The sequence below is a fragment of the Pseudochaenichthys georgianus genome, chromosome 8, assembly GCF_902827115.2.
Source record: "Pseudochaenichthys georgianus chromosome 8, fPseGeo1.2, whole genome shotgun sequence".
NCBI lineage: Eukaryota > Metazoa > Chordata > Actinopteri > Perciformes > Channichthyidae > Pseudochaenichthys > Pseudochaenichthys georgianus.
Genome location: NC_047510.2, coordinates 13,839,774 through 13,866,369, shown reverse-complemented (window position 1 = coordinate 13,866,369; position 26,596 = coordinate 13,839,774). Strand labels below are relative to the sequence as shown.

The 26,596-nt window shown below is 42.0% G+C and overlaps 1 protein-coding gene across 3 annotated transcripts in view; it reads right to left on the bottom strand.

The window, feature by feature from the left end:
* Positions 1-1,586: 1,586 nt before the first annotated feature.
* The window catches only part of LOC117450919 (signal transducer and activator of transcription 5B-like), an 89,647-nt gene continuing 64,637 nt past the window's right edge, over positions 1,587-26,596 (bottom strand). For 2 of the 3 annotated variants that reach the window (XM_034088949.1, XM_034088950.1), the window contains 18 exons: positions 20,951-21,088; positions 20,476-20,632; positions 19,182-19,271; positions 18,066-18,240; positions 17,389-17,519; positions 15,249-15,400; positions 14,740-14,895; positions 12,538-12,717; positions 11,417-11,504; positions 10,117-10,239; positions 9,189-9,281; positions 8,141-8,347; positions 6,267-6,361; positions 5,839-5,981; positions 4,688-4,843; positions 4,488-4,539; positions 3,751-3,861; positions 1,587-3,636 (listed from right to left, as the gene is read on the bottom strand). In XM_034088949.1, the coding sequence (XP_033944840.1) occupies positions 3,456-3,636; positions 3,751-3,861; positions 4,488-4,539; positions 4,688-4,843; positions 5,839-5,981; positions 6,267-6,361; positions 8,141-8,347; positions 9,189-9,281; positions 10,117-10,239; positions 11,417-11,504; positions 12,538-12,717; positions 14,740-14,895; positions 15,249-15,400; positions 17,389-17,519; positions 18,066-18,240; positions 19,182-19,271; positions 20,476-20,632; positions 20,951-21,078 (2,418 nt within the window). In that variant the 5' untranslated portion in view covers positions 21,079-21,088 and the 3' untranslated portion in view covers positions 1,587-3,455. The remainder of the gene's footprint in view (positions 3,637-3,750; positions 3,862-4,487; positions 4,540-4,687; positions 4,844-5,838; positions 5,982-6,266; positions 6,362-8,140; positions 8,348-9,188; positions 9,282-10,116; positions 10,240-11,416; positions 11,505-12,537; positions 12,718-14,739; positions 14,896-15,248; positions 15,401-17,388; positions 17,520-18,065; positions 18,241-19,181; positions 19,272-20,475; positions 20,633-20,950; positions 21,089-26,596) is intronic. The other variant, XM_034088951.2, reaches the window with a different exon arrangement.

Sequence of the window (26,596 nt, the reverse complement as noted above, 5' to 3'; positions counted from 1 at the left end):
GTTTGGGGTTTCTTAAATGCATGGGTTTCTATGCAAAATAAAGGACTGAAAAGGCCCGCGAAAAACGTTTTCTTCTGGGCCACACGTTGACTCATTCAGAGCCTCACTCAATGTGTTGGTAAATGCAAGAGTTTGTTACATTTAAAAAATAAACCCCTTTTGTCCCGGACTCACATGTTTACTCAGGGCCGCCCCTGGCCAACTTGGGGCCCCAAGCGACATTGTGAGATGAGATGAGCCCGCCCCCCCCCCCCCAACCGACAGGAGTGGAAAAAAATATGTTGAAAACAAAGTAGGCTACTTTGCAAATATAATTCCTGTTTATTATTATTATCAACACAGTTACTTTTGTATACAGTGAGGTAAATGTTAAATGTGCATGTATGTCGTTCAGTATGCGTTAACAGGTGACAACGTCTGCATTTCCTGCCAAATACTAGCCTAAAAAATATTAAAATATAATTAATGCAAATAAATTACTTCTACTAATAATCATAATCAATTCAATAATATAAATACTATGTTATTTTATTATAATATAGTTGTAATATAGTCAAGATAAAACATGCTTATGACATGCTCAAAACTGATATTTCTTAAATCTGTATTCTAGTTCCCTCTGTCAGCAATGTATCAACTACACACATTTCTATCAGTATTTCACTGTGTTGTGGTTGACATGATGATGACTGTTAGGAGTTAAGGGGAGAGGCTGAGCATCACCATGAAATGTGCAAATTGACATAAAAATGAATAAAAGGGGAAAAAATGCCCATGTTTTTTAGGCTGTAAACTTTAACTGTTATGTAAGCCAACTAGACAAACAGTTTATCACTCTTACTCCTGTACATTAGCAGATAAAATACATCACATACTTGAATGAATGGTAAATAAAGAATGCTGGAAATAACTGCATCTCCATTAGCCTATATGCTCTGCAGAGACTGCCTTCTTCATGTCGTGAATTGCAGCTGATGTTTTAATATGGCAATTGGCAATTTGACTTATACAACATTCGCAAGTTGTACATTTGACTCATACAATAACCCACCTTCGAGTGATGCTCTAGTTTCTTCATGTTTTGTTTTTTTCCCCTTTTGCTTGCGCCGGACTGAAACTGTCTTTTCACCGACATCTCTTCACCTGCACTAGTGACCGTATCAAAGCCGTGATTGGTCAGATGTGGATTCATTGCAACGGTGTTGGGTTACAGACGTGCTCCCCTTGTCACCTCTCACTCTCGCGGGGGGTGTACGGAGAACTGAGCGGAGAACTGCACACAGCAGCTGAGGCCCTCTGCTCGGGGCCCCCTGCGCAAGGCGGGCCCCATGCAGCCTGCGTGATTGGCCTGTAGGGAGGGGCGGCCCTGTGTTTACTTACCTCGAAGCAGTGGACAGTATGTCTTTTGACAGGATTCCCTCACACTGTATACGATCCAGCTACACGCAATACTCCTGCTGAATCCACGTGAGAATCTGGAGAGCCACTCTTCTGCTCGGGGATTCAATTAACTGGGTTGATTTACCACATTTAAAAAATAGCATTTATTTTTGTAGTGACATAAAAATATTTTGTACTTCTACAGGTTGAGTTAAAATTATTTATAAAACTTTATTTTTCCTCTTTTCAACTCATGAGCTGTTCATCTTGGAAAAACCTCCAAGTGAGAACCCAAACCACGAACATGGTACACATACATTAAACAGCACACGGCACCATCTACATCATCGAAACAAAACAGAGTCTACAGTGGAACAAAGCTTTAGAAATGATGGGAATAATGATGATGATATATCACAAGACTGCCCATGTAGCTTGAGATTTAAAATGCAAGAAAAGAAAGCAAGATACAAAAAAACCATGAGGAAGAAATAAAAAGAGAGACCAGGAAATACTTTTAATACTGTAATGTCTGTCAGACAAACACAAAAGTACATCATACATTTTTCTCTGATTTCCAGTTGCTCTGTGTCCTATCTTTTTTCAACCTCTGGTAAAAGGAGACTTGAAACTTCTGCTCAGACTGAGGAGGTATTTGTACGTACGTATATCCTCAACAGGGCCATGCAAAGGGGTTACATTCAATAGGGGGAGTGCCAAATAAACCATAATAAAATAGAATTATGATAGACAAAATAAATTCATACTTTCTGTATATATTGATCTTTTTCTTTTTGGCTTATAGATCAGCTAAGCAAAGCGATTCATTCCTGAGGTGTAAGGCTGTGGACACATTTCCAATTCAACATTGTGTATGTCAGCAGGGGGAAGGGTAATAGTCTCATTCTTTGCTATATGTTATATTTTATGTGTAGCAGAAAGGGAACCTGCTGTGAAATTCAACTTGAGCAGTAACAAACGGCAGACATAGTTTGTTTTTCGTGGATGAGGTGCTGGTGAGTCTGTGCAAAGCTTTAAAAGCTTGCACCTATCTATCAACTGAGTGCCGTGCAACATCAGCCCACATCTGTTCTGCGTAGCATAGGGACAGATAGGCAGAAAAATATAGAATATTCAGGAACACAGACCCGACATGTGACACTTCATGCCGCCAGACTTCATTATAGGTGAGGGGGTTTCAAGCATAAAAAAAGCCAACAGAGTTTCCCGTCGGGCAGCAAGGAGATCTTCTTCACAAACGCAAATCACAAGAATAAAACCCAATGGCCGTACCTACTGGTGTGAATATGATGCAGAGAAAACAACAGAAGCAATCGTATACGACGACTCTCAGTAGGATAATGCGAGGTAGCATTGATGAGGGAAACAGAGGGACCCCCCCGTGTCTGGGCTTCAGCTGGTGAACAAATCAGATAAATATTTCATACGCTTGCACGTGTGTACTGTGTGTTGATGTGTGTGCTGTCAGTTGCAGGAAGCAAAGAGTCACTCTGCCTCTAGGTTAGTGTATACAGTATGCATTCGAGAAAAAAACTGACTCTGCAGAGCAACGGCTTCGATTACGTTGTTTAGAGCAAAAAGCTAAACTCTTCATTTAAGTTTCTTTTTTTTGTCAAAGGGGCAAGTTCAATATCACTATCAAAATACTAATAACCCATTTACAAAGCAGAAAATATAAAGACATTTAACTGTTAAGCTGTCTTCATACAGTAGCGTATTTTTTTAAATCAGATCAAAATCAATTGGAAATGCATGCACAATGTGAATGAACATTTTCTTTTCTTTATCACAACACTGTAACATTGTAGGCTTCATACCTAGTCTGTTTTACAAACAGTTATGGACACAAATAAAAACTAAGAGAGGTCACTGACATGCATGCTCTCATGCTGAACAGAAGAGAAACAAAATCACAACCATTATTAACATTTCACATAACAGCTATCTGAAAAAAAAGATAAATGAATGGAATTCAAACCATGAAAAATGTCAATGTGAGGGGCAAGTTGGGAGGCGGGGTCTGTTTTTGATGTTGAGGGTTAAAAGGTCAAGGGTCAGGACTGCTGGCCGCCCCACTGGCTGTCTACAGGCCGCCGAAGGAGCTCCTCTACGTGCCTCGCCACGTCCATGGTGTCGTCCAGGTCGAAGTCTCCGTCCGTATCCAACATAGAGTCGCTCCTGCCACAGGACACAGAGCGGAGCCAAACCACACTCAGACAAGCTGGCAGCACATCACTAAGAAAAATCCCAGTTGGAGCAACAAGACACTCTTTACTCGTACAAAATGCACAGTCACACACACCCTCACTCATTCCGCTCCTCATATGTTTAAAGGACTTGTTGACTCACATTGGGGGGTATATGCCGTAGGTGTGAGGGTGATTGACAGGTGCTGGGGAGGCGCCGTGATCCATATAGGTTGGATTCCCACTTGATGGGTCTGGATTGGCTGTCGTAAACCTGTATACAAACACACACACACACACACACACACACACACACACACACACACACACACACACACACACACACACACACACACACACACACACACACACACACACACACACACACACACACACACACACACACACACACACACACACACACACACACACACACACACACACACACACACACACACACACACACACACACACACACACACACACACACACACACACACACACACACAAAACCAAGATAAAAGCCTATGAGTCTATGTTCAGCAGTTGCCTAAGCAACTACCCTCAGCGTGTTTTCCAGGCCTCGCTGCATCATTATGGCCATTCACTGTTCTGCGGGTGCACCAAGCATGGAGACAGGCAGGGAGTGGGGCTTTCTAACTAACAAGCCTAACTCTAATGATGAGTGGAAGACAAGCTTGCTCAGGAACCCTGGCCGTCCTTAATTGGCCTCCTCCAACTGTAACAGCTAACTAATAGCTGATCTGAATTCAGGATCCAATATTTGGTGATTAACTCTAAATGTTGCCACAGAGTTAAAACTGCAGGGTGGTGGTCAGAGAATAAAGAAAGGAGCAGGAAGGGAAGAACAGGAGGACAAACAGGAAGCGTAATACTTACTCGGGCACCACTTGCTTGATCTGCGGTTTCACGTAGCCATCCACGGCTTTGGCTTTAAAACAAACACAGGGAGAGAGAGAATGACAGCTGAGTGCCGACGTCACACTGCAATCAATACATCCGCTCACAACAAAGCATCTGAGGCTGTGGTATTTCATTTTGAATGTAACAGCAGCCTGAACAAACATAAGGTTGCTTACAGAGTGGTGGGGTGTAATATTTGGAGAAAACCTCATCCTTGTGTCTGTCGGGGTAGAGGAACAGGAGGTGATTGAGATCGCTGATGCGGTCAGACAGGGAGCGAATGGAGAAGTCTTTGGTTGTGTACGGCATGAGGTTCCAAACCATTCTTTCACCTGGAGAAACACAGCATCCACAACAACGTTTCAGCAATGTAAGGGACATAGGCCGTCTGTCTCCAAGCATGCGTTTTGATGTTGGAGAGAAAGAAGCTGAGAGACCAATTTTAGAGAATGTTGTTTAGATTTAAGGCCTTCCTTTGCCTTTTGCACGAGCAGGTACATCACCTGTATCTGAAGTGCCCAAGATAATGTCCACAAGTGTTTCTCTTGCCTAAAACTCATCATCAGTTGATTTTCATTGCAGTGTAAAGAAACCAGAAAGTATTCACATTTAAATAGCTGGAATCCTTTTTTCTTTAAAAGTTAGTCAAACCAATTATTCAATAAGATTTAAATGGTAGGCAATTTATTTAATAGTTGACAACTTATTTAATCTTTGCAGCTCTACCTACCATGTGAAAATATGGGATGTAAAAGACCCTTTTGCATCCTTTCTTGATATTAGCTATTAAGTCATTAAGTTGTGTATGGTTAGTCGGTACATCCATAGCTGTGATTAAATCCCCTATACTTAATATCAAAACATTTAAAGGGGCCCTATTGCTATTACTATTACTATTCAGGGTTTTCTCTTTGCTGTAGTGTGTTCCAAAGTTTCTCTCACACACCCTCCCCCCTGACTGGAATGCTTCAATTGGCCTCCTTCGTTAACTTCTGTAACTAAATGACATCACTACGTAACACTTGCGCTTCTATTGGCTAACACTTCAACACTTGAAACACGTGAAAGGCTAAGTGGTGGAACATCCACTGGCCAGCCAGCTAACCAATAAGATCAGACTGGGCTCGGGTTTCAGTCAGAGGTACTGCAGCTCAGGCAGTATGAGAAAAAAAAGAAGACCTTTTTGAACATTGAAACATGGAAATAAACGGTAGTGTGTCACAGTAGAGGTACAACATACAATAATGAAACCTGAACATTAGCATAATAGGGCCCCTTAAACCAGCACATCCCACGAGGGACAATAACACACATGTACATGTCTTACCTGCTTTGTTAGGATTTTCTGCCACCCAGGCAATTGTAATTCCTCCAATCTCAGAATCACTAAATCGCAGAAGGAAAGTACCGTTGGGTTTGGACATCAGCATGTCCTGAGCCTGCTGCTTGTTCACAAAGCCCAAAATGGCTCTAAAAAAGAGAGGGATATAAAGAAGAAAGAAAGACATTAAAATGTTCATGTGCATTCCCTCGCCACCTCTCTTATTTATTGCAATCTTAGGTTTGCCATGGAAAATCATGACAGTGAAACATTGCCTGAGTTGTTAAGATTGATGTGGGTGGAGACATTTACTTGAACAGGACATGCAGTCCTGCTGTGAATCTGAAAAAAATGCTGGTGCTTATATGTTTGTGTTCTGCTGTGCTTTACAGCCTAACATTAAAAATAAAAAATAAAACTGCAGTTTTTCCTACCCGTCATTCCAGTGTGGTTTGAGATGCTTTTTTGTGAGTTCCATCACTCCATCGAACCACTGCCAAAAAGTGAAGTTCCTCCCTGGCAAGCTTTCCTGTAGGAAATGTATTTTTAAAAACACACAGGATATGTACATGTATATTGTATATTATAAGCTTTCCTGTTCCCGAGTGTCCATCCAGTCCATAAGTACAGAGAACAGCATGTCCTTATCCCAGTTGTTTATGATTGACCAAGAGTGCAGCTGCTTGTGTTCAGGGTTGGGTTGTAACGGAATACATGTAACGGCGTTACGTAATCAGAATACAAAAATCAAGTAACTGTATTCAGCTTGCGTTACATTTGAAAAACAATTAATCTGATTACAGTTACTTTCGTAAACCTGAAGTGAATACATTTTGGATTACTTATTGGAATTATTGGTGGAAAGATTTCTTCACAATATTTAATATTCATTACTAAAGTACAGCCGAATCATCACAGCGCACAAAAACTTTTACCGCCGCAGATGGACCGAAAAAGGGAGCGCGGGTCCGCTCAGTGAAACAATAACAACGAAACATGGAGGAACAAAAGTCTGCGTTAGAGGTGTGCGTGTAGAGGTGTGTGTGTTATGGTTAAAACACATCAGCCTGCGGTCGCTCTTTGGTCTTTCTAATGATTCTGAAGGTAAACACAGCGAAGGCGGTGCGTGAAAGGCGGTGCGTGAAAGGCGGTGCGTGAAAGGCGGTGCGTGAAAGGCACTGCGCGCTCGTCTTCTTAGAGGCTGAGTTAACCCTCCCGCTGCCTCCTGGCGCTGCAGAGATGTCATGAAGTGAAGGAGGTTTTCCTTCTATAAAACAGCTGTGGGCAGCAGATACTGTGAGTGTCACGGACATGAATTCATAGATCAAGGCAGACTGCTGCACACACTCTCCTGTTTTGCCAATCCGGTGCTTAAACAAATATAGCTCTACACCCCTGGCCGAAATGTCCTTAAAATGAAGTCCGAGTTCGACATTTTAATTCATGTCCTGCCAACACTGGCAGGACAGAAGGCGACACGCCCGTTCTAAGCCGTGTCCCTCACTCCTCACATCCCAAGCTGCATCCCAGAACGTGTATTATGTTGTTACATCGTTTCAGATGTGATGTTTCAGTTGTGCTCTTGATACGCCATTAAAACAGTAAAAACACGTTCAGTTTCCTTTTGCTTTTTGTGTCTCCTGTTCACCAAAACATACCCATCTGTGATGGAAAAAGAAAGTAATCTAAAAGTAATCTGATTACGTTTTTTAAACACGTAACTGTAACTGTATTCGGATTACTTTCAGAGCCATGTATTCAGTAATCAGTAACTGATTACATTTACAAAGTAACCCTCCCAACACTGCTTGTGTATATGTTGTATGTGCGGGTATTGTGAGTGTGTATGTGTGCAGTTCCTACACCAGTCTGTGAAGCGGATGAAACTCGATGTTCCTGTAATCTAATGAGACTGGTGGTGTGTGGAGAACCTAAGTGTGCTTTCTGCCATCGCAAGCTGCTGTGAGCCAGAGAATGAGGCCTCCAGCCTTTCACTGTGTGGACAAACAGGCCCATTAAGATGAAGACCTGGCCATCAATGGGCCGTTCTCACTCAAGCTGACTACAGAACAGAGCTGTAAGGGCACAGCAAATGGAGCATGACATATTTCTGTGTGAATAGCCAATAGCAAATCACCCATGGAGAACAAGCATGCGGCTGAAATCGGCGTACTGAAAGTGGCCTTCAGGCGTTTGAACAATGCAAGGAGGAAAAAACCCTCCCAGAAAGAAATCCATAAAGTTTAACTGATGATGACAGACGATCATTCTGCTTTATATAAGGGGAGAGGAAGAAGCTGGCACTGACCCTGTTAAACTGTGACCATGTCATAGTCATGTTGCGGTAGTCGTCAGGGTTGTTGCTGGAGCTGCTGAAGGCCTTCTGAGCGAGGAAGACCAGGTTCTCCTCAGACAGGCCTCGGTTACTCTGCACCTCAGCCTTGTACTTCATGTTGATGGCATCACACAGCTGAGGCCAGATCACTTTATCCGGCACGAGGAAAGGCACCCGTCCCTGTGGCACAGAGAAGACAGCAGAGGATTTACACCAGCTTTATCGACAGCAGAATGCAAAAAATAGTCATAGATACAGCATGTGCATATGTGAGCTCACAATGCATTACAATCAACCATGTGGATAGACAAATATCCAGTACACAGAAATAAATGTGCTCTGTAGCTTGTTCATAAATAAAGTTATTCATATAAAGGGCACCAACTGTTTAATGTTATAAAATGTCAGAAAACAACAACAAATGCCCATCTAAATCGTCAAAATGTATTACATAGAAAATAGTTTGAAAACTGGAAACATTTGATTTGACCAACGTAATGGAAAGTTAGAAAACTCGAAAACACAACGTGACACACGGGAGCTCGACTTAATTGCCAACATCAAGAATTTAGGGAAAGTTATGACTGGAGAATTGCTGCAAGACATTTGCTGCAGACACAAAGTGACACAGCTCCTGGCTAAACAATACTCAAGATCTCTCCTCCAAGTCCCACGTCTTTAGCTACAATAGCTCTGAGAGAATCATCAACATTCTACATGAAGAGACACAACAAACCAATGACTATAACACCTCTATCGGCTGACGCCAACAGGCAGGAGTAAGGAGGCATAACCAATATATATAGAGAGAGCGCGCAGACCCCCAAGGTCGCAGGCCTGTGTGTGCTTGACTGGTCAAATCAATGCTGAACATGTGATAAACAAAGGTACATTTGGTACATAAAACAGCCAGGTTTAGATGCTTTTGAAATATTTAAGAAACAAAATATAAAAAACTAATACAAAAGGTTAAACAAGTCTGAATGAAATTATGATCACACTCAAAAAAACCTTTACTCACAGTTTCTGCAAAAGCGTTGTCCCACAAGACGGTTGCTGTGGCGTTATTGTCTTGGCTACCGTGAACAATCACCACTACAGGAAGTGATAACGTCTGCAAAGAGAAAAAGGGGAGACCAGTTCAGCGGAAGAATGCTGTGACAACTAATACTTTTTTATAAGTTAAATAAACGAATTCCTACTCTGGAATCTTTCAATTCAACATATGCGTTGTGATTACTGCTACTGAAAAGCAACTAAACATTTAAGATTCATCAATATGCTTCTGTAAGAATGAAGAGGAAACCAGTTTTATTCTATCGACCACATGCTGCAAACTTGTGGATCCATTATCCAGATTGGCAAATCAATATGTATTTTAAAGCTGCACTTTAATCAATCATGCCAGATAATTATTACAATTATTAGTTTTTTTAAATATGTAAATTCAATGCCAGATAAAGAAATATCCATTACAGAAAAGCACAACAAAACAAGTGATAGGGAAACATTGCTCTCATATAGACAGCTATATAATCCCCAAAGGGCTCAATTTATTTAAATTTCTATCAACATTTTTGAATGTACCGATGATGTTGACCTAATTATTTGAAATACTGGAGAAATCCTATTTAGTTTATTTTGTCTTTTGTCACCTTTGTTTGTTTGTTACACAGTGTTGTCATACGTTTTCATGTTTGTTATGTTTATTATTTTGCCTGTTACATAAAAAAGCAATACATATGGCATAAGATATCATATCAGATATCAGTCAGATGAGGAAAATGAGTATGATTGGCCAGCTGATGTGATGCACTGTACTTCACAGTATGTGTGGGAGTGGCTGTGTAAGGTTTTGTGACTTGTAGCTTTTAATAATTAAACAGATAACCCCTCTTGCAGGAGTAAGAATGCAGAGTATCTTTGTGCGTCCAGGCTTCTTACTGTACCTTTACTTGAAAAACGAGCTCGTTGCCTCCGACGCTGAACTGAGACTCGAACAGGATGGTGAACTTCTCCTCCGTGACAGATTCTGCTCCACGTCTGTCCGATCGCTTGATTCTCTTCAGGGACTACATGAAAGATGACATGAGTAAAACCGAGCAACACTGGATATATAGTACAGTTAGGCTGACAATGTACACATTATATGTACAGCACATGCATGCATGAGTCAGACCTGACATGTAAATAATTCATGGAGTTCTTTTGGGACGTGATGTACAGAGAGAGGCTCTACTGGAGCTGCACACTGATCCTGCAAAGCATTGCTGCTTTGCCATCAGTTTATGTGGGATATACTGTACAGAAATGCTCACACTGGATGATGAACTACAGCTCAACACTGCTACCAAATCCTACAAAATGTTATTGAAATAATAAATATAGAGCTACAACTGTAAGATAAGTCAATGAATTGTTAAATCGATTGAAAGAAAGATAATTGCCCACTATATTGATATTCAGTTAATCATTAAAGTAATTGTTCCCCTTAAAAAAATGGCAGAAATTGCTGTTAGCCTCTCAAATATGTAGATTTCCTGCCTTTCTGTTTTATATCATATTAAACAGAATATTTCCTATCATCTAGGACTTGAGAAAATGGAATTGAAACAATATTTTCTTACATTTTATTAGACCAAATGATCAATCAATTGATCTAGAAGAAAAATCGGAATTTAAGTCTATAAGTCTAGACCAGTGCTTCTCAAAGTGTGGTCCGCGGACCGCTGGTGGTCCGCGAGCGCCCCCTAGTGGTCCGTGAGTATATTGGTAAAATTTCACATTTGAAATAAATAAATAAATTTAAGTTTTCCGCACTCTCGCGGGAATATCTCCGCAATGGAGCGAGCTTAAGTTTCACTTTCGATTGCATGATATAGCCCAGCACAACACCTTCATCACACATGTGGCCACTTGTTTGTACCATTTTCAGGCGATTTGTAAAAAACGATGTGTTTTTGGATATTTGTGGAGTTAGGTGGTCCGCGAGTATTTTTGTATTGGTTAAGTGTCCTTGGTATGAAAAAGTTTGAGAAACACTGCTCTAGACTATAGGACCTACATAACGTGCAAGTGAAGCTATTTCCCTTAAAAGGAAACGTATCTGACATATATAGGCACATCTTCCATAGATTTCCTTACTTCTGGTGAGCTAATAACTCAATGAGCTGTATGCAAAGGTAGACTACACTAACACTGAACCATGGACCCTGATTTTCTCATTTACTTCTCCTCAGGAACACTCACCATGTTTCTGAAGTGGGCGCTGAGAGTGCCGGTAGTCTGATGATACTCCATCACACAGTTATTGTTAAGAATTTCTCCGCTGCTGTCACTGCAGGAGAGACACAATCAACAAGTGAGTCAATTACCTGTAAAAATCTGCACTGAAGCACTCGAGTGCTGAGGATTATATTTTTCCCAGAACAAATTAAATAAGAAAATAACGTCAGGAGCTGAGTGAAACACAACAGGGGGTAGAAATGATGTTCATGCTCGTATGACTAGAAGGGTTAACTAACACTATGTTCTCTGGACAAGCAAACACCAGGCAGATGTCTCCAGATTGGGAGAGTGTGAGCAACAGCAGCAAATTAAGGCCGAGCCAATTGCTCAACCATATAACCACTGGCTGCCTGGCTGACCTAGAGTCTCGGGAGGTTTTTGTATTTGTCAGGAGGAATGTGGAATGAGGCCGTGGAATAGGCTAAATGTGGATTCTGCATCCACACCATAGATTCCTCTGAGGCATTGTTCAAGTTCCAGCCATGTCTGTGTGGTGAGGTCTGGGAACACACTAGGCCACAGTTCATCCATTATCAACTAATCCATGAACAAAACTATGAATCGTTATCTCAATGGCGCCAATGGAGCTTGTCGCGTTTTCCCCAGGAAATAAGGTAGGGATAATTAAAAGGTTGTGTACAAAGCAGGAAACAGCTGGATGTGTTGTTGCTACAGCATTTGTGTGTGTAACTTTTCTATATCAATTCAAAATGAACCCTTCGCTATAGTTCCCAGAAAAAAAACACTAAACCATTTTTTTCTTGTTGACAATTTTGCTTTTCCTTTGACAGGACAGTGAAGAAATGGGGGAGAGAAAGAAATACACAAACAACATCAACACGGTCTCTCACCTACATGAAAACACACCAAGGGTTCATTATTTTATTTTGATTATATGAGTTTTACCTTTTCCTTAACTTATTTTTACTGACTGTAACACTTTGGCAATGTTTACATGGTCACGTTTAAGCCTATAAAGCATTTTGATTTGAGGGGTGTGACCTCCAATATGGTCACATTTCTATCGGTTTGCACTGTTTCTCTGTTTTAAAATCCACACATGAACAGGGCAATGCACTTACTTCCTTGTGTTCTCGTTCTTCAGCAGGGCCTTGGCCTGCTGTTCACTGACGATGGTGGCTTTCACCTGTGGAGGGTTCATGTGCACGTTCAATTTGCCTCCTACTAGAAGGCGCACTGTAGCGGCAAACTTGGTTTGGGTTTTCAGCACCTGGGGAGGCTGTTTCTCAATGATGAAGGTGCTGTGGAGACACAAAGGGAGACAGACTGAGTGACGGAACTAAGCCCTGATCATTAGCTGGCTTTTTGTTGTATTTCATCAGCAATAGCATGCAATAATTCACATGTACATGCCATGATTGCTTATGCGGGTATTTTTGTTGTAGCTAGTTACAATGTATCATACATTTCCAATGGAATGTGTCTAAATTAGAGAATGATACAATACAAAATGTTTAAACTTTCAAAAGACTGCACAAATGTTCTGCATGTTCACTGTACACATACAGTGCAGTGTTTGGTGTACATGCTAATTTCAAACTTACTGTCTCCTCAAGCCTCCTTTCACATGTACTGACCTTCAGATTTGATAGCATTAGCCTTTAAAAACAACTATAAAGTAGTGAAGGAAATGGAAGTAAGGTGGTATTTGTCTGTATAGGTGTCTTCTGATGTTCACATGTACACAAACAGAGCAAGAGGAGAGACAATAGCAAACAGCCTAATGATCACGCCTGCAGGCTCAGAGGCCTCGCACACACACACACACACACACACACACACACACACACACACACACACACACACACACACACACACACACACACACACACACACACACACACACACACACACACACACACACACACACACACACACACACACACACACACACACACACACACACACACACACACACACACACACACACACACACACACACACACACACACACACACACACACACACACACACACACACACACACACACACACACACACACACACACACACACTGAGGTAATGAGCCTTCAAGCCCTCTGTTCTGCGGCTGACCTAAGTGATGAACACAAAACTCTCCCATTCTCAGCCTGAAACCTCCGGGGGCTTCAGGGGGAATATAAAGAGGATGTTGTTGAGGACACATAACCTGTGTTTGTACTGTGCGAGTTAGCAGTGCATTACTGCGTGGCGGCAGGCTTGTCTGTGACCAATCAGGAATTGCTGTGACAGAAACATGTCTTCTCAATGTTCCCGGCTGGAACCATCTTGAAGAAAAGTAGAAGAGGACACTGGGAGTCACTTCAATCTCTTCCACTTTGACCTCACTTGCATATTCTCCTTGTGTCTTATGTGAACTGTGCTAAAGCTTTTAAAGGCGAAAATGTATCACCTGAACAGCAGCAGCCTGTTATCTGTTAACAAACACCTGCAGATGAAAAACAACCGGCATTTTGAATTCAAACAGAGTCCAGCTGAGAGGCAGAGGAACAGTAACCACATGCCTTTATTTATTTATATTCTGACTGTGGGTTCATTATTTATTAGCCTAGAATATGATAATGGTGTCTTTTGAACACTGGAAATAATGATCAGCCTCAGATAAGACTGAAGGGAAATGAAAATTTAAAAAAGTGTCTCTTGCCGATGGACAGTCGATCTTACTCAATCTGAATTACATTGCATCCATGAAAAAATGTAATGCGGGAAATAACAGATTATGGGAAGAAAATGAAAATGTTGAAACCATCAGTAATTGGAATTGAATAAGGGGCGTGTCGGCTGGTCAGAAACGTTCTGTAGAGGCTCTTTAGAGAAGAAAAAAGAGCTTTGAGATGTTCTTCAAGAGGGCAAACCAGAAAAAGAAGAATTATCAAATAAAAGGCTTGTTGTAAACTGTTGTAAACTTTAAATGATGTTCTGTTCAGAGATGCTGGAGGGCTGAAAGACTCTGGCACATGTGCCTTAGGTGTCAACCAAGTTTTCTGCAGTAAACAGTCATGAGGATTCAATGAAAAGGTGGATAAACAGAATGCCTGAGTAATTTAATTAGGTAAAAGAGGATATCAATCTCGCTGTTGACCGCAAACACAAATAAGGTTGTGTAAGTAGGACTTTCCTGCATAAAGACCCACTGAATGCAGGGGATGACAATGCCTCACGCATTGTTCATAAAATACCTACCCGCACACATGCTGGGGCTGATAAACTTGTATTGCCAATATTCAGCCTTGAAAGGTGTTATAAACCCCAACACACACACACCTGGTGACCAATGCTGAGATGATATCTGTGATAGTACTGTTGAGGTCGTTGAGGAGCTCTTCAATGGGGCCGGGGATGGGCAGCTGTTGTCTGAGATGCTCTGCCCTCCGAATCTGCTGCCTGTTTTGCCAGATCGTTTCTGCCAGTTTCTCACACCTGACACACACAAAATAAGATTATCAGCCGAATAATATTATCAGACATATTATGTTTCCTCACTATTTATAGACAATGGAACCAACTCCAGCAGCTGATTAGGAAATATTAAATATAAGTATAGTTTTAAATGACTCTGAAATCTTTGCCGGGATAGCTTTTTTAACAGAAAATAAGAGAGTAAAAGCCTAAAAAAAAAGGGCCTGGACTGCCTATGTGTGCGTTAAAAGGAGCCAATAAATGATGGTAATAAACTCAACGGTAGTCAATTTAGAGCACCTTAACTAGTGACCCTGTGCTGTGTGGGGTAGTCCCGTAGCTGTGATGTTGATGGGAGGTGGACCAGAACTCACCAGGACTGCAGGATGTCCAGGCCTCCCTCCGGTGGGCCCCCGTTGCCCGCCAGCTGTTGCCGTCTTTTCCACTGGATGAGCTCGTCATCCAGAATGATGGTCTGCTGCTTCCTCAGCAGCTGCAGTGTTTTCTGGTGCTTCTCTGCAAGGTCCTGCACATAAAAACAAACATGGATGCTGACTCCAATCACACATTTGCACTCATGCGCACACATACAGTATATTTTCTTAAAAGGTCCCCTATTATATTGTTTTTCATCAATATATTATAGGTCGCAGACAAAACATGTCTCTGAAGTGTTTGGCTCGAAATACCAAACAGATCACCCATTGTAGCATGCAGTGTTGTAGTCAAGTCACCAATTCACGAGTCCAAGTCACTCTCGAGTCCCCACTTTTCGAGTCCGAGTCAGAGTCCAAGTCCGAGTCACCCAAGGAGTGTCCGAGTCGAGTTCGAGTCATCATTACCTGTGTTCGAGTCTGAGTCCAAGTCTGAGTCACCCAAGAAAAGTCCAAGTCTGAGTTACAAGTCTTCATGTATTAATCTTCGTGGATATGTGTGTTGAAATGTAGCTGCTCCTCTACATTGCTTTTATCCTGTCATGTTAAAAAATATATATTGTAGGGCCATACCTATACAAAACATGTCTGAAGTTTGTTGCTTAAAATACCAAACAGTTCACCCATTGTAGCCATGCCTCATACTGCTAATACCCCTCTTTTGCAGCCCTGTTAGAGAAACGCGGATTTTGGGTCCTTAGCTTGAACACAAATAAAAGAGGAGGCGGAGCTAATGCCTGATCAAAATTCTACCGGAGATAAAGTTAAATTCTGCTGTGATAAAACACCATCCTGTTCTAAACCACATGAAAGATTATTTCTGAAACAGTATGGAGCTCAAATGTTTTTTCACTTGTGGGTTTATCACAAGGTGAGTTCCTTTTTTTATTTCCTGCTTTTTAAACACATGTGCTCTACAGTACAGGTTAGCTCTGAGTGTTAGCGAGGCTTGCTAATGTAAACAAAGACGAGATTACGTCCAAAACACGTCAGGCATTGTTTCTGATAGCCATTTTCTGTGGGTCCGCTGCCGCACCTCTGTATCCGCTCGTCGTACCCCTGTTTTTAAAAGATTTGGGTACGGAGGAAAAGAGAGAGGGTTTTAATTTCTGACGCTGTGTGAGTTCCCCGACACACCGGGGACACATATTTATGTATAAAAGACATCACAAAGTGCATTTTGCATGATAGGTCCCCTTTAATGTATATTGTCTTGTGTCTGACGCGTTGTGAGAATGAACGTGCATATTTGTCTGAACTCGATCCTTAGAGTAATGTGTTACGGAGCCTTCTCTTCAATCTTTTTTCCACATAACGAGCATTTTGCGCTGCTCTTTCCCAATGTGAAAGCATAATCCATGAAGCATACAGCACGATGCGGGGTGTGTCTCTGGACATCTCTAGATTGGAATAGCGGGGGCCAGTACGTGAACTCGCCTCGCAGGTGCACACGCCAGGACAGAGTACATCTGACTCGAGACAAAACTTGCTCGAATCCGAGTCCAAGTCGGAGTGTCAATGTACAAGTCGAGTCCGAGTCATCGTGCGTGCGTGGTCGAGTCCGCGTCAATCAGTGCGCAAGTCCGAGTCGAGTCTCAAGTCCCGAAAATCGGCACTCGAGTCCAAGTCCAGGACTCGAGTACTCCATCTCTGGACTAGCATCCCACAAACCCCTCTGTTTCAGCCCTGTTTCAAAAGTGCTGATTCTCTGTCTGTTACTTCAGATGAAAATAAGGAGCCCCTCCCCACGCCCCTCTGAGAGATATTTGGTTAAAAAGAACACAATGGTGCTCTTGGAGGAGATTCAGGTGATAAGGTGTGTGTGTGTGGGGGGGGGGGGGGGTTACCATTGGCTAATGTTTACACAAGCCAGAAAAACGTTATGACAACCTAAAGTGGCCGGAATCTGATCAGCTCATTTTCAGACAGGTTTTTAAATGGATCAGGACAAAAAGTGAGCGAATCTTTTTTCCAGAAACTTTCAGAATCTCTTTACACAGAGTATAAACAGATATGTATAAAAGATATTAAAAAGTGGATTTTGCAGAATAGGAGACCTTTAAAGTGTGCATGTTCTTACCAGTCTGTATTTCTGTAGTGTGTTGGCCTCTCTGGTCAGCCACGCCTCCACAGTGGCTCTCTTGTTCAGGAGGGCGGGCTCCCGTAGCTGTCTGTCAGCAGGGGGCAGCGTGGCCAGGCTGGTAAGCTGAGCTGGGGAGGGGTGGGGGAAAGGGAGTTGAGATACAAATCTTTAACCTACGCACGTTCATGCCACCTGAAGTGATAAAGACTTAATAAGGATATCTACCTCTAGGATCATGCAGATGTCATAACAACTAGGTGTTGATACACACCTATGCAAAGGTTGCTGATTATAGGTATAAGTGTTTGTTTTCCATTGCTGATTTACAGGATTCAATATATTACAGACAGCTGTGATATGTATGTTGGGTGAGGAATGATCTATTTTATTCAAATTTGATTTTCTAATATGACATGCACAAACTTTTTTGTTTTACAATTTGTATTGAATAATAACCATTGACTTTTCAAGTGAGACAAATTGAGAAATGGTTTGTCCATCTTAAATTCTAAATGTATCTAGAAGTATTCAATCCTGTTTGGCATAATGATATGATGGATAACAGTCGAATAACCGATTATCGAACTGTTGACAATTTTTCTGTCACATTCACAGTCAACATATCAGCTCTCCCTCCCAGCAGCAGTAATGAGATGCAGGTCCTGGGGCCTCACCCTGGATGCGGAGGCTCTCCTGATACTGGATGATGAAGTACTCCTGGTTGTGCTGGAGCTTGCGCAGATCGTTCTCAGTGTCCTGGGTCAGCAGTCGAAGCTCCTCAAAAGCTTGGTTGATCTGTTGGTATTTCTGAGACATGCTGTCTATCATCCCGCCCACTGGAGAGCTCGACTGTCAATAACAAAGTGCGATTTAGAGACAGGCACGGAGAGACACGGAGGAAATGGCAGGGTTTGACAACAGTAATTGGTAAGGTTGCATGGCCTGTGTATTGTCTGTCAGTGGGTTGTTTATGATGGTTGTTATGGGAAATGGCTAGCCTGAGCTATTGGGGATATCTGTGGGGGATGGAGCATGCATTTGAAACCTAGCTGGACTTGATGAATTGACCACTATGTGCGTCAGTTGGGCTATTTGACTGTGAAATCCCCAGTGACCACAAGCCTGATGGGAACACTGTAGATAGAGAAGGAAGTATTGCATCTGCTTATCATCCTCAGGCAGACTGCATGGGCAGTTAAGGCTCTGAACAAGCACAATATAGTGCCTTAAGGTTCAGGCTAAATACAGATACATTGCATCAGTCAAAATATGCGTTCCACTAATAGAAAAGGCCTGTTGTGAATGGAAATCAATTCACCGCAGGAGTTAATTAAAGTCACATGTTTTATGCTCTGATGGCTCTAAGGTTTTATAACTCTGTGCCTTTTATAAACCGTGAAATGGTTTCTTACCCTCTGTATTGCAGTTATGCAGTGAAGCTATACTAAAGGTTTACTTAAACACCATAAAACAGCATGATTCAATAAGTATGAGTCTCCCTAGGTATCGGATTTTAAATAATCCAAAGGAATCTGCAGAGCTGGGGGGATAAATGGAGGAAACACAATTACCCAGCCTCTGAATCAGTCACCATTATGTAGCTCAGCTTCTGTTTGTGCTTGCAGGCTTTGTAAGGGCTATGCAATGAATAATGCATGGAGAAGCCACAGGTGTCTGTGTAAGCTAGGTTACATTTCAGTGGGGGTGTCTGGTGTTGACAAATGAGCCGAAGCGTGCACACGGGTGTCAGTTTATATATGTTTTACAGCACACGCATGCATCCTACTCACATTGGTGGCCTCTCTGACGAGCCTCTGCTCTGTGTAGAGGATGTGTTTGATGCATCGGACCAACTCCAGAGGACAGCGGTCATACGTGCTCTGAAAGATAAGGAGAACATTTAGGACCTATTAGCCTCTGACGAGCAGAGCGGCCGGCGCACACAGAACTCGCCAATTTAGTGGCATCAAGGAAGCTCGCTAAGTTCTGGAGCCAACACGGCAAACACTAAGAGCCATTAGAAGAGCCTAATGAGACCCATCTCTGAGGCACGGCGCACTTCATATACCATTCATTAGCATGAACACACATTGTCACGCACACTCCAGAGTCGAGTGGTTTACGTGTTACAGTAATATGTTATCCTCTGATGAGAAGGGAATCAATTCACAGTTTCACTTTCAGTTTACAAGATTCTGGCGAAAGGCAGTTTGTGATATTTTTGTTGTTTCCTGTTTTAAGTCACAGAGTTATTTAACAGCTGAGTTGCTTTAATTGTGAGTATAACTCGACACAAACCAACCTTAGATGATAAAAACAGCACAGGGCATCAGCAGTTTTGGTTTCCTTGAGTTATTTCCACAAAGGACACTTTTTATATTTTATATTCAACCACATCAGTACTGCATATGCTCACAGTCCCAGAAGGGAACACTGAGTGGTAGGAGTTTGGGATTTCAGTTTGATGTTACACTACCAACCCCCTTCACCCTGTTCCTCCGGCCACGTAGGGGAGAAGACAAACAGAAGAACGGATCTGGGAGCAGGATCATAAATAGCAGCGCTGGCTGGCTACCAAGGCCCTCACTGGGTTGTCTTCTTGTTTTCCTCATGGAGGATACAACCTGTTCTGAAAACATATTGTCCACTGCGTGCTATTTCTAAGAACTACTAGCAAACCGTTGTATCTTTCAACCCCTTGCTTAAAATGTTCCCACACTATTTAAAAGGTATTTTGTGAAAACATGATCTCATTTAAATAATCATGCAGAGATATTTTCGGCTTATTTTATTGTATGAACAGTAGTTACTTCATGATCCAGTGTTTTTTGTTCTTTTTACTTTTTAGCCATTAGAAAAAGTATCAAACTAAGCTAAATTAAATCAAGGTCTTTTACTTATAAATAACTGAAAGCAGTTGATATACAATCTTCCTTTGTTCTTTGTGTGTTCTTAAACCCTGGCCGTACTGAACCTCGTGCACTCTCTCTCTCTGCAAACCAGCTACAAAGTGTATATTTAGCTAGTGAGACACTGTTTATTTCTGTTCTCATGATTGGTTAGGTATATTTCCAAAAGACTTACCTTGAGCTGGCTGGCGTAGTGTCCCAGTTTGATTTTGAGTAGAAAGCCGTCCTCTCCCACCTGGTGCTCGGCCTTGTTCTGCAGCTCCTGAATCAGACTGTCCAACAGGCGCTTGGCCTTGAACTCTTCCTGTGGGTTCTCCAGGTCTATTGCATCCCTAACAACACACACACATAAATGCATGTGGCTCTTAATTTAAATCTATGATGTTGAAAATAGCAAACACACACACACACACACACACACACACACACACACACACACACACACACACACACACACACACACACACACACACACACACACACACACACACACACACACACACACACACACACACACACACACACACACACACACACACACACACACACACACACACACACACACACACACACACACACACACACACACACACACACACACACACACACACACACACACAATCAGGTTTTTGTGCTGCAGAACAACTCACCAGAGCTGGCTCTCTATCCACTGGGACAGATAATGTCGCACCTCGATGGGGAAGTGCTGACCGTACAGAGACTGCATCTGGTGCAGAGAATCTCCCTGGAGCTGCTGGGCCTGGATCCACACTGCCATCTTCAACACCCTGAGGTTGACAAATAGATTGTTATCAATAAGAGAGCGAGAAACACAGTTAAAGAAAAGAGCAAGGTGATGAGAGAAAAGATTATTTAAAGAGTCCCAATTATGCATCTTTAGGTTTTCCTTTTCTTTGTTATACAGGGTTTTGTGCATGTAAATGGACTGCAATTGGGCTAACATCCCAAAGTTCTAACACACTGTACATGCAGTGGCGACTGGTCATTAGGGGCAGGTGGGGCACAGCCCCACCTAGTGTCAGCAGAAAGTATTAAAATAATGATTACAACAAAATGCAAAAAATAAATTAAAAAATATATAAAATATATTTTAAGATCATGTTTAATCATCTGATTCGTCTTTACATTGCTGTTTTAGTATGTGTTCTTCTAATTAGTGTCTACAGTGTGTGCCTATTGAGCTGTTTAGTACGGTGGCCCTGAAGTGCAAGACACCACAGCATTTCAGAAAACACCACAGCATTCCAGAAAACACCACAGCATTTCAGAAAACACCACAGCATTTCACAAAACACTACAGCATTTCAGAAAACACCACAGCATTTCACAAAACACTACAGCATTTCAGAAAACACTACAGCATTTCACAAAACACTACAGCATTTCAGAAAACACCACAGCATTTCACAAAACACTACAGCATTTCACAAAACACTACAGCATTTCACAAAACACTACAGCATTTCAGAAAACACTACAGCATTTCACAAAACGCCGCAGCATTTCAGAAAACACCACAGCATTTCAGAAAACACCACAGCATTTCACATTGGACGGAAAGGGTATTCCTTTAGGGAGAACACTTCTTGTTTGTGATTGGACAGAGCCAGCCAGAGAAGCACTGCTGTGATTGGTTGTTTTTGCTGCCAGTCAAGAAATGACGCTTCGTGATTAGCCCTAACACATCAGCCGTTAGCTCAGCTGTTAGCACACACTCAGAGCTCACAGCTCCTCATATCTGTTCAGAAACTGGACAAAAGTTAAACATGTACAAACCACAGACTGTCTATGTCATGGTGAATACAGTCGCTGCTTTATTTATGTCTGTATGACGTTGTTGTGAGCGTGGACGGAGCAGCTACAGGTTAGTTTAGCCTGATGGATCCGATTCCGATAGGATTTACATGGAGATACGGCCCGCCCCCTCTCCAGCGTCTTGTTTGAATGACAGGAGTAAATACAGAATTAATGCTTTATTAACTCGTGGTTTTTAAGGGGCTTATCTCCATGTACATACTATGGTAGACTACCCAATATTCACATCGCTCTAATTTCACCGCGGCTGCTCGAGTTTCACCGCGGCTGTCAGCTGTGTTTGCTCCTGTCAATGCTGTCATTCAAACAAGAGGCGCTGGAGAGGGGACGGGGCGTATCTCCATGTAAATCCTACAACAAAATGAACATATTTGACCGTGATTTAATTGTAATACACGTTTCAAAGTGATGCCGAAGTAACTACATACTGATAGCAGTTAGTAAAAACCATGAATTAACGCTTTGACAAGTCTGCAGACAAGACGGCAGGCGAAAAGCTTTTAAAATGCGTGTTTTCTGAATCGGATTCATCAGGCTAAACTAACCTGTAGCTGCTCCGTACACACTCACAACAACATCATACAGACATAAATAAAGCAGCGACTGTATTCGCCATGACATAGACAGTCTGTGGTTTGTACATGTTTAACTTTTGTCCAGTTTCTGAACAGATATGAGGAGCTGTGAGCTCTGAGTGTGTGTGCTAACGGCTGATGTGTTGGGAATGGGATCATACGTTGTGGGACCATGGTTGGGACATATTTCGCTGTCGGGTGTTGACCAATCACGAAGCGTCATTTCTTGACTGGCAGCAAAAACAACCAATCACAGCAGTGCTTCTCTGGCTGGCTCTGTCCAATCACAAACAAGAAGTGTTCTCCCTAAAGGAATACCATTTCCGTCCAATGTGAAATGCTGTGGTGTTTTCTGAAATGCTGCGGTGTTTTCTGAAATGCTGTAGTGTTTTCTGAAATGCTGTGGTGTTTTCTGAAATGCTGCGGTGTTTTCTGAAATGCTGTAGTGTTTTCTGAAATGCTGTAGTGTTTTCTGAAATGCTGTGGTGTTTTCTGAAATGCTGCGGTGTTTTCTGAAATGCTGTAGTGTTTTCTGAAATGCTGTAGTGTTTTCTGAAATGCTGTAGTGTTTTCTGAAATGCTGCGGTGTTTTCTGAAATGCTGTGGTGTTTTCTGAAATGCTGCGGTGTTTTCTGAAATGCTGTAGTGTTTTCTGAAATGCTGTGGTGTTTTCTGAAATGCTGCGGTGTTTTCTGAAATGCTGTAGTGTTTTCTGAAATGCTGCGGTGTTTTCTGAAATGCTGTAGTGTTTTCTGAAATGCTGTGGTGTTTTCTGAAATGCTGTAGTGTTTTCTGTAATGCTGTAGTGTTTTGTGAAATGCTGTGGTGTTTTCTGAAATGCTGTGGTGTTTTCTGAAATGCTGCGGTGTTTTCTGAAATGCTGTAGTGTTTTCTGTAATGCTGTGGTGTTTTGTGAAATGCTGTGGTGTTTTGTGAAATGCTGTAGTGTTTTGTGAAATGCTGTGGTGTTTTCTGAAATGCTGTAGTGTTTTGTGAAATGCTGTGGTGTTTTCTGAAATGCTGTGGTGTCTTGCACTTCAGGGCCACCGTAGTTTAGAGCCATGTGGGACAAAACCTGATCCTGCCCCTCCCTCTGACTGTCTAAGTGAACGGTGACTGCAAAAACTACACTGCGCATGCTCAGAGTATTTTCCTATTTAATGTGTGTGGCAAAAAATAATGACCATAGGGGCAAAGTGCTGCCATCCCCACCATACGTCATCTCACATCATTCAGAGCTGATTGGCTGTAAGTACGTGTGCCGCGAAAAGTGTGGTGTGTGAAGAGGAGACGAGAGAGCTGCAGTGAGGCGTCCTAAAACCAGGAAGTAAGCTGCGCATGGCTTCCCTCCACAAAAAAGCAACGAGATTTCTCCATAGGATTTTAGAAAATAGCTCAAAATAAGATCTGTGGGAAACGTAGCTGTTCGATAAATGCACGTTTTGTTCAGCCGGATAATATCCACATGTCTACCCTACTTTTATCATTTTCGAATCAAAAATCTATTGATTAGATTAGATTTATGATAGACTTTTGAAACTACAAGAAGAGAAGGAGGACTTTTACAAAAAAGTAATAGAGATTTTTGTCCAGAAGGATAGGCAAATGGACTTAATCTTCAAGTCAAGGTAAGACTGCAATTTTATTGAAAATGGGATCTTACTAAGAGAGAACAATTCAATATTTAAATGATAAAATGACATTTTTTTGGGTATCCTTCTGTTGAACTGTCTGTTTAAAAGTAATTGAAGCATCAGACAAAAAAAGCTTTTGAAAATAATATTATATTTTGATTTAATATATTTGTAAACCTGAAGAGTCAGTGCCAGTGCCTCACCAGCCATGAACCTCTCTGCAGAAGCTTATATATACTGTAGACATCTGAGTTTGTTGTGCCCCACCACTTTTGTACATATAGAAACGCCACATGATAGGTTAAGGGGCAGGAAATCTCTAAGCGGTTGATCAATCACAACAGAGCCGGCCAGCTAACCAATCAGAGCAGACTGTGCTCTGGTTTCAGACAGAGGTCGAAAGAGGTGCTGCAGGACAGGCAGTATGAGAAAAATAAAGAGGTTTTTGAACATTAAAGCATGGAAATAAACAGTAGTGTGTTACAGTAGAGTAGGGATCACCAACTACATTTGTCCAAGGGCCAACATTTATCCAATAGACACTTTTGCGGGCCAGCGATTTTTATTTATAGCCCAGAATTTTGAAGTTGCGGAGCGCATAAAGCAGACTCTTAGTTAATAAATGTATTCTTTGATATGGTTTAGCCTTTCTCAGGCTACAACATAGTTAAGTTTACGAATATTATTAAGGAATACAAATCCCTCTTTGCAATGTTTACCAGCCTCCTTAGGCTTTTCAATCACAATCATTAAACTGGAATAAATACACTATTGTTAACATAGTTGTTTAGAGTTATTCTAAGGCTTTACTCATTGGGTACTCGGTATGAGATACAGCACACTATTCAGATGTCAAATCTGCCTGTTTTACACACTTTGACCAACAGGGGGGTTTGTGTTCAGATGAAGCCTCATGAGATGAAGCCTTTTGCGAACAAATTAGCTGGAAAGCTTCAAAGCTTCATAAGGCTTCATCTCGCTATCGTGCATGTACTGTGAAATCGCCGGAGCCTCGCAGCGGGACTTCTGCTGCGGAGCGCATAAAGCAGACTCTTCACGCTAACGAAGGATCACTTCTTCTTCAGGGCAGGGAAGGCTAACCAATACGCAGTCTACTGTCCCGCAGCTGCTGCCTCTCTGTTGGACTCATTACTCACGAGACGTAAATGAGTGAGGGGCGAACGCACTAACCACTCCGCCAGCGCCACGGCACGTGCCGGATGAGAATGTCTGGTGTGCCAGATTTGGCCCGCGGACCGCCAGTTGATGGTCACTACAGTAGAGGCACAAAACACTCAAATTAATTTGAAAATGACCACAATATGTCCTCTTTGTAGACAAAACAATCTTCTCCCTATGTCCTTACAGGAGTGACAAGGCCACAAGGAACCAATAGAGATGTTTTATTTCTCACATTCTGCGTGCCATATTTATGAGTAGAGAATGGCTGCATGAGAAATCAGGAGATGTAGAAAATGTGATATCCTAAACCATATATTATGTAGTCAACTTTCTGACTACATGTGGTACATTAGATTTGATGTGTAGTAACAGAAAGCCTGCCAGTGGAGTGGGGACGAATTATCTTAAGCTTGTGGAAATTGTATACAAAAAGGATATTGAATAAAGCCACAATAAATTGAACTGAACTCCCTGACATGTAAGTACAAGCTCCCACAATAATGATTTGGTGAATGAAACCTACAGAATACAGATGTTTCTGGTTTGCCTCTGAGGCTGCAGGCCTTAGGTGTTGAGCCGGTCGTGCGTGATTGCTCTGAACATGTTGAAGGCTCAAACAGCCTCCTCTGTGGAGCCAACAGCTCTGTGTTGAGTTTTACTATGTCTTGGTTTAAAGGACTTGTCTTGAGTCACTGCTACTTGTTTCCAATCAACACACCCACTCACTCTTCTCAAAAGTGGCGCAGTCACTGTCAGTAAAAGACTGAGTGATATGAGTATGCGGGAAGTTGTGGTGCATTTGTGTGTTTATGTGTGTGCGCGCGCGCGCGTGCGTGCGTGTGTGTGTGTGCGTGCGTGCGTACATACGTGTGCGTCTGTGTGTGTGTTATTGTTATTGACACAAACAGACCTACACACAGCATCTAAACATGAATGTCCTTAATCATACTGCACATTTACAATATGCACAATACCCAAAAGGCTTTAAAGGAATCCATTTCAAACCTTCCTTCCAACCATTTTTTATATTCATATTTTACAGTGATCTTGCACATTGCACAATACTTGA